The sequence below is a fragment of the Cyprinodon variegatus genome, unplaced genomic scaffold (assembly GCF_000732505.1).
Source record: "Cyprinodon variegatus isolate N-32 unplaced genomic scaffold, C_variegatus-1.0 Scaffold365, whole genome shotgun sequence".
Taxonomy (NCBI): Eukaryota; Metazoa; Chordata; class Actinopteri; order Cyprinodontiformes; family Cyprinodontidae; genus Cyprinodon; species Cyprinodon variegatus.
Genome location: NW_015150818.1, coordinates 42,428 through 51,777, shown reverse-complemented (window position 1 = coordinate 51,777; position 9,350 = coordinate 42,428). Strand labels below are relative to the sequence as shown.

Genomic DNA, 9,350 nt, shown 5'->3' with positions numbered 1-9,350 from the left:
ATGTGCTTATTTTATGTTGTTTATTTAATATTTATATGTGAAACTATTCATCTATTGTCACTATTACGGACTTTGACATTGGGTTGCTCTGTAACGAGCAAAACTAAATTACTTTTATGTTAACATAAGTTGAAATGAAAAGTAAAACTTGATGCTGAAGTGGGATATTGTTTTCATTTCTATCATTTTTGTATTTGACAGAGTTGATTTTCTTAATTTAAAGAAAAACAGTACAGAGAGGAAAAGGCTGAGAGGAGCAGTAAAGACAGTGACTGAGGTAGAGCAGTAACCATATTATAAAAGGAAGATACTGTGCCTGAACTGAATGTGTTTTAATTTATGTACTGATATGCTTTAAGTCAAATATTTATTGCATGCAAATTGAAATATTGTGTATATGTATATGTTCAAAAGCTGGACAAATTAGGTACTATCTTCAACATAATAATATAGTATGGCTTGGGTGTCTATTTTATAAAGCAACTTATTTCATTTATACTGGAATGTCGTTTGTGACACACTTCTAACAACTTAGATAGAAGCTTCAAACGAAAGATGACCTAAAGATGAAGTTTACAAGTTTATAATGACTGAAATGGCTGGCAGGGAAAGATGAACAGAAAAATGCAACGACTAGCCTATTCAGAAATCATAAATGTATTGCTTCTTAAGACTCTGAAATTGCCAGATTTAAATAATGGGATTAAAAATATATTCTGGGGAACACACAGCTGAACCCACTTAAAAATGACTGACTCCTGATCTCAGTGTTTTTAGGGCCCTGAGTCCGGCCCTGTGTGTATCCCTTTCAGTTTTGATTGGAATAACGACGTTGTTATTTATCAAGGATATTATTTAGTCATATATTTGTGCCAAACACTGATCTACCGCATTAAATCCATGCGTCTTTGTAGGATACATACACCGGTAGGGCTCACTTCTGCAGCGCGTAAATTTTCATCGTTCTTGTTTTGTTCATTTCAAAATTTCTTTCGCGCGTGCAGCTGATCCCGCAATCCTGTAGAAGTTCAAATCGCCTGCGTGAAAAGGAGCGAGATGTTTGAGACGCACTGGACCTTTAAACCGCGGTTGCCAATCGAAGGAGGGCAAAGAAAGGAAAGGAGGAGGGAAATCATGCTTGTACCTCTGCTGACTCTCCAATTGAGAGAAGCCAATACAGAGAGGAGCACTATAGACAGCCTCCTTAGGAAATAAACTAAACAAACACATAATTCCATGTAATATGTAGGATATACAACGCATTTACTTATTTTTTCTATTCTCCTGGAGAATTTTACGCACCGCTAAAGGCTCCTGTGAGGAAAACGCCGCAGAGATGAGTGTTGCGCGTTCTGGCGTGCTTCTGAAACATCCGCGCTCCTGATAAAGGGACCAAAGAGGACAAACGAGGCTTTTTTCTCCCTAAGATCGCAAAGGTGGAGCGATTAGAGAAGGGCTGATGAAGGGACTATTAATCCTTTCAGTGCATCAAAAGCACCAACGAGGATTAGAAACGTTTGGATGGAAATCGGAACTGTTTTTGGTTTTATATGAAACTGGTGATTAATTATTGTAAGTTTTCCCCTCACTAAACACATTTCTAAGGTGTTTTGCCTTGTGGAAGGTTGTAGGAAAACGTGAATTGGCAAGAAAGAAAAACAAAAAAAGCAACTCTTCGCCTTTTTTTTTTTCTTCAAGTAATTTCTTAATCTAAATGGAATTAGTTGAGTCTGAAGTCGGTTGTGAAAGAAACAGACATGGTACATGGGCACAGCTTCATTCACGGTAAGCGCTTCTTACCCATTCTTACATTTTCAAAGTATATATATATATATATATATATAAATGCTTTTCTTAATAGTGTCTTGTAGACAGAAAGTCAAATTATCTTTAAATCAAATTTGTAAAAGAATAGATATCAGAGAAACAGACCTTTTGCACATCAAAATGTTTTATTTTTAAGTATTTTTATTTATTTTAATTATTAAAATTTAAATGAACATGCTCAATTTGTGAGCATGAAAAATATAAGTTACTTTCATGTGATCAACATATTTGGAGTAATTCTGTCACATTTGCTTTATTTATTTATTTATTTATTTATTAGGAAAATGCATTTGTTTTTTTATTGTATCAAGACAGTGCAGTGAAGAATAGAGGAGAAATGTCCAAAGTGCTGATGTGTGACAGTATCAGGAATGTAAACTGTGCTGACTCAAACCTACAAAAAAAGAGACATAAAACTAAACAATAAAAAATGCATTTCTCTTTCCAATCTTACAGTTGTGGCAAGTCTACTCATGCTTGGCTTTTCTGGGGCAACAAAAAAGGATATGGCTACAGGTAATCTCAACATCAAAAGTGTTGTGTTTAACCCCTTGATTTCTGTTCTGTGAAAAGCTTCATTCATTGAGGAATAATCTCTTTTGTATGTATTTTGCTTCAGTGAAAAACAATTCAGGAGTGAAACCTGCAGGTCAGTGTGGAGCATGGGTAAAAGACGCAGACGGAGGGCTCTTCACCTCACCCAATTATCCAAATAAATACCCCCCAAACACAGAGTGTGTGTATATCCTTGAAGGTGAATATAATCATTACACACATTGCAGTAGAAAACAAAAATTTATTTATTTTCCGCTGATGGAGCATACTAATGGTTTTTATAATGAGACGCTTGATTGGCGTACTATTTGTTCCTATCGGTTTCTTGATTTTTTGTTATAAAATGTTTTACCAAAAAGAACTACTATTCAGCTTTAGTCTGGTCTATCAATGCATTCTGAATAAGTGTGTTGTGAGACAAAAAATATGATACAAAATACTAAGCTGAAATATGAGATAAGGGAATATTTCATTAATATTTAGCTATCCTTTTCATAGAACATAATCAATCAGTAGAGGTTTGATCAGTCTAATAGTTTTAGATTTTAAACTAAAGATAATTCAGGCAAGATTGCTAAAAAAAAAAAAAAACACTAACAGCAGATGCCAACATAAGTACTGTTGCAGCAATCTTACATATACAGTATATAACTTATACATATACAGTATACTTAGCATCAAAATGTATTTGTATGTTTTCACTGTTTCCTTTTTCTTACACATACTAAAAATAAATCTTATACAATATAATTATGCTGAGGATTTTCTTTGATGCTTTTCTATCCGAGTATTTTTAGTCAACTGGATGAAGAGTCTTTGTTTGCTGACTTTCAATACAGTATGGCAACTTAAGAACTACTGTTTATATAAGAGCCTCAAACGTTGATACAGGCTGTTGGTGTTGTAGAACTCACCTTTACATTCAGAACAAATAACCATAGCTTATCTAAATACTGCTTCCTGAGACTGCTTTTACGAAAAACATTAATACATTAATGTGGTAATATTGGAAGAGCTCCCAGATCTCATTACCCCTTAGTATTGAATTTTAAGCCTTGTTGGTTAAGCAATAAGAATATTGGTTTTATCAATGTGCAATGTCCTTGAGTGACCTTAAATGTGTTTTTAACTGAAACGTATAATAGTAATAATCAAGAGCCACATTAACTACATAATTACATTTTATACAACATTGTTTCTGATGTGTTTCCAGCTCCCCCAAGACAGTGCATTGATCTACACTTTGAGGACAGTTATTCAATCGAGTCCTCCTGGGAATGTAAATTTGACAACATTGAGGTTCGCGATGGACCATTTGGCTTTTCCCCAATGCTTGGGAGGTACTGTGGTCAGCACAGCCCTCCCGATATTAGGAGTAGCGGCCGATACCTGTGGATAAAATTTGTAACCGATGGAGAACTGGAAGGGGTGGGATTTTCAGCAAGTTACAACTTCACAGCAGGTATGTGTGCTTTATGGATTTTTGTTTTTAAATCTATTTTGCCCCTTTTGACTTATCGTTTTCTTGAGACTCACAAAAAAAAACTCTTTTGGACCTTGGTTTCTTCGTTATCTTTCTTTATGTTGTCTTATATGTTGTCCTTCACATCACAGCCATTGATAATAAGTTATCATTGGAAGTCATCTTATAGGTGTTTTCTGGTACGTATTGTTTGTTGTTTCTAGAAGGACAGTACAAGTGCACAAATATGTATATCTTGTCTTTCATGTAGGTGGGGACAAGGTGTTCTCATCTTAATTTTACCCTCTCTGAGGGTGAAATAAAGTTATATTACTCTTAATTAAGCTGATGAAAACTCCTTTCTAAAATGAGCCATGTAAACAATCCAATTGGAATATTATGTTTTTGGTTTAGCTCATGTAGAAAGAATTTGTACTCTAACTGAGAGGTGTAGTTTATACAGATCCATTTTCTGATCAGTATCCATCCAACACTCATTCAATTGCTGAGCCTGTAGCTTAAATATGGAAAGGAAAAATGCCTAAACTTGAACTTAAACTAAAACCTGATGGAAGTCCCTTTTGGGAGCTCTAAACAGCTAAAACCAAAACACCCAAGGTTTTGCTGTTTTTTTTTTTTTTTTTTTTTTTTCTTTTTTTTTGCATAGGAAGAAGTTCAACACTTATGCAGTTGTTTCTGATTTTACTATTCTGTTCTTCTATTCTGAATAAACCAATCTATAAGTAAAGGCATTTCATGATTGGATTATTTTATTTTAAACCCATATAAAACTGTACTCAAGTTGCTTGATTACTTTTAATCCAAACACATTCAATCCAATCAAGGAATTGAGTCTGTGCAACCACAGCTATTGTGTCAAAACTCTCTACAGAAAATGTGTATAGAGCTTAGCTACATTCTATTGAGCTTAAAGATACTATGAGTGTTTAAGCCTTAAAATCATAGTGCTTGAAGGTTACAACTGTTTCTCCTATGCACCTTTATGGGAATAATGCTCTGGGATATTGAGGGTTTGTTGGTTGTTTATTTGATGAACATCCATGGAGTACAAAGACCTTTTACAAAATAAACACAAAATTTGACTGTAGGCTATCGAGAAGAAAGCAACTGAGCACAACAGGGGCTAAAGATTAATTGGTAAGAACTGTTGAGAAATCAGAATGCCCTTTGTGACAAATCACTATGAAGCAATAAAATCCAGTTCTTCAAAGGAGTCCCAATAAAAATAACATGTTTGCACTGTTTTGATGTGATTTAGCAGGAAGCTAAAGAAAACTCAAGTTCTGGCAAATGATGGTCTGAATCTTTTTTAACTATGTCTTTGACCTAAAATCATACTTATACTTTCGGAAATACATCTGCAGTAAATGCATTAGTTATTTCTCAAATATTTTGGCCTATTATCTTTCTTAATTTTTTGTTCATAAACGTGGTGCAGTAATAGCTTCCTGTGATTTAGGATTACCCAATGGTCTTGACATATTTTTATTTATTTGGTCACTTCAACACTTCAAAGATTTGGAAGTTTTTTTAAGCGAAAAGCATAGGGTGTTAGTGACATACCAGCTAAACTTAAAAGAGTCAAACATACTGTAATAAATTTAGTAGTATAGCTTCTTAAAAAAATATTTCATTCAAAAAGGAGTGATCTGTTCCTGGAGCAATTGTATTTCATAGAAACATAGCTTCTATAGTATAGCTTAGAGGCAGATTAAATCTGAGATAAAAGAAAGACTGCTTTATGTTAAAATGTATAATGTTAGTTATCTTTAAGCTTTTCAAGGTATTCAGCCAAAACAGACTTGTCTTACTTAAATGTACATGTGCTGAAAATGAAATAACTTATTTGTGGCAGATATAAAGTTTTCCAGATAAAAACAAAAATGCTCTTGAAGCTCTGACATCTAAATCGCTGCAAACAAAGGAACTTCATATTTCTTAAGATCAAATTACTGACAGGTTGATTAACATTAAGATTCTCTTGGCACTAATCATCACTAGATTTTACTTAACCCTAAATGAATTTTTATCACAATTGTGTCAATATCTTGTCTTTTTTTCTGCAATGAAAATATATTACTAATTTTCTGTTGATTTAGTTTTTTTGTTTTGTTTTGTTCTTCAAGAGTGTCTATCTTGTCTAGAACATTTGGTTTACTGTCTGGTCCACATAAAGAGACACAATGAGGTATTGAAATCCCTTAAAGCACAGGTATCAATTCAATCCAGCCCCTCACAGCAATTTATCTGGCCCTCAGACAAATTGGCAAAAATGGCATATTAAGTAGTAAGTGTTATTTTGATATGCACAAATTGGTTAAGAGCTTGATATACATGTTGGGAAGTTATAATACACTGCAAAAAATTGAAATCTAAATAAATTTTTCTTAAATTTTCTTGAATTGAGCAGGTAAGTGAGATGGTTTGCCAACTGAATAAAACAATTTACATTTAAAATAAGGAAAAACTACTTCAGCCTCTTATTTCAGGTATATAATATTCAATTATCTTATTTTAGCAGTAAAGATACTCAATTTCTCATTTTATTTATACATATATAGATACATATATGTATGTGTATGTATGTACATGTATAAAGTTAATACTAAATAATACTTACTTTTCTATAAACTTGCCACAATAAGAAAGTTCAGTGATTTGTTTTTTATTTGGTTTAGTTGTATAAAGATTGTGTGCCATCCAACTGCTTTATGTGCTCCAGCCTTTAGATGTATTTTCTTTTTGAGGGTCCAAATATGCTTACATTCACACAGAACCTCTCTCAATCATCTGGTTTTGTAGCAATGCCTCCTTGGGTGAACAATGACTGCAAATATTTTTGCTTTGTACTTTGCACCTCACGTTCAAGAGTACAAAAAAAAGCAAAAACTCCTGCAAGAGTTCAGTGTCTGATTTGGACAATCACTTTGCATATGGAAAATGTTTACATTTGCATATACTCCACCCACCAATTTGAACGGTTTGGTGATTAGAAAATGATCTGCATATCGGTGAACGCACAAGCTATCTCCTTAATTGCAAACACAAATCATTTTGCACCTTCTTTGAAGATCTGCTCTGTGCTTATGAACTTGTTAGCACTTGTTTTAAGATCTAAAAATCCTCTGAAGATCAGGCCCTAAGTGCTTAAATCTCATTGGAATCTGTTATACAACATGATTTCTAAGCATTTTTTGGAATCCAAGCCTCATTGTCCTCTACCCTCCACCAAGGATATTCTTGCAAACACCCAGACCAATTACTATACAAATCATTTCACAGGGTTTGCAACAAAATTTATTTGCCTGTATGCTTCCCTGTTTGCAAACATATGACTGCAGATGGAGAATGAAAGGAAGAATAAATGGACATTATAAGTTAAAAAAGAAAAAATGCAAATAAATTCACAAAATGAACACTTTTAAAAAGAAAAAAAAAGCACTGATTGCCGTACATGCCAAAACTTCAATTGTTCCTTAGATTAAACAATGCTACTTTATGCGTTTTGTCTGTTGTACATGCCAAGTAAACCTAGCTATCTGTCCCATTTAGGGGTGTGGGAAATAATCGTTTTGGCGATATATCGTGATATTTTGCTGCCCAATATAATATCGATCTTTCACTTCTTAGTATCGATTTAAAAAAAAAAATGGTTACATAAAACATTGATGGGAAAATGGGCTACCTCTGCACCACCACTCTGGCAGAAAGCGCTGTGGAGCCCTTTAACTGTGCGTGCAGCACCAAATCTGAATTTGAGGCAGTCACAGTGGAAGAAAACCCCAAACAACATGGATAATAATACCTTATCAATATTTTCTGACGAAAAATATACAGCACTTGCTGTTTTATTTGATAATTTGATTTTGATAGCTGGGGAAAATATGGCAATATATAGTGATACTGCAATATCGTGATAATATCGTATCGTGACCCAAGTATCGCGACATGTATCGAATCGCAACACTCATGCCAATACTCACCTCTAGTCCCATTACCTGCTGATCAACGTCCAAACTGTTCATGCTGAGGGCAACAGCATAGCTAGAAGGTAGGGCAGGGAGAATACTGGACCTTAAATCTGATTGCCCCACCCCCAGAAGATTTACATGGCACAGTTCCAAGTCACTGTAGTTGGTGCAATGCTGAGTTCAAAAGAGAGTAAAAATTGTATTTACTTAAAAGAAAACCAACTTTGACAAAATTGTACTTAAACACAAGAAGAGTAATCAGCATAACATCTTATTTAACAGTAAAACATACTTAATTGAAATTTTACTTGAAGCAAAATTTTGTTACTTTTCTGTGAGCAGAAGAAAGTCCCTCTTAATTATTTCACAGATTAAAAGAACAGAAATGGCTCCTAAACTGTTTGTAATTAAATAAAGACCTTTATGATAAATGTTTTATTATGAAAGGTACACACACCTTTACTGCAAAAATAAAACACATCAACCAGTTTATTAAGCACTAATTCACAACATGTGAGATCTCAACAGATATATGACATTACACGTCTCTAGGCTGCTCTGTAAATATTTGGTGTTTTTTAAACTAGTTTTTGAGCCATTTTGCTCAAGTTGGATGATTTAATGAGATATAGCTGTGTGTAAATATTATTTTATGTAAAACAAGTGAAACCAAGTAAGCCTACTGTAAAATTAATAAATCAGCATTATCCCCTAAAAGCTTTATGTTATCAGTGCATTAATTTGCTTCCACTATTATTAGCACATGTAGTGTTATGTTTTCCTTGACAGACTTTATCTTTATAGCAGTGCAAATATGCTGCATTGTCTCATGCAAATTTGTACCACATTTCCAAATGTTTAAAATTGTAAGTAGACCAATAACACAACATATTTAACCAAAGGGGAGTGCCTGGTTATATGTATTATGCAATCTGACTACATAATCTCTGTAATGTGCCTTGAGATGACATGTGTTCTAAATTGGTGCTATATAAATAAACTGAACTGAATTGAATAAATGGGAGATCCAAGACTGTAGACGGATTTTAAAAGCATAGTGGCAGTTATTTTGTCCCAGGGCACATTGACCTGAGACCCTGTGGAATGTTAGATTAAGTGGGGTTTTTACAGCACCTTAAGCCATATCTGCAGAGTCAAACTCTGCCAAGAAGATACTTTCAAAGAAGACTTCAGGAAGGGTGTGGGGTGATCTAAAAATTTCTCTCTCGTACACCATTTAACATGTGTACCTGGTTTGCTCATGTTTCTATCATTTAATAATATTGGTGATTTGGATATTAAAACAATCAAACATATTCATTAATATCACAAAAAAACATTATCAAGTATTACTAAAAAGCTCAACAAGCCAAAGTTGAAATTTTTCCTGTTGATGAAAAACCTGGTCATGACTTCTAATTAAGGTAACCAATTTATGCAAGGGAAAAAGGCAATCCAAAGCTCTGGCTGCACCGAGAAACCTTTTGAAAGAAAATGAGTAAAGTGGCATTTAG

General features: G+C 33.9%; 1 protein-coding gene across 1 annotated transcript; it reads left to right on the top strand.

Annotated features, from left to right (window-relative positions):
- Positions 1–1,142: 1,142 nt before the first annotated feature.
- LOC107092070 (neuropilin and tolloid-like protein 1) lies at positions 1,143–3,844 on the top strand (the record flags this gene model as incomplete). Its single annotated transcript, XM_015386351.1, has 4 exons — positions 1,143–1,785; positions 2,284–2,343; positions 2,447–2,581; positions 3,596–3,844. Coding segments are annotated over exons 1-4 (472 nt in total), but the record flags the coding sequence as incomplete, so codon positions are not given.
- Between the last annotated feature and the right edge of the window lie 5,506 nt (positions 3,845–9,350).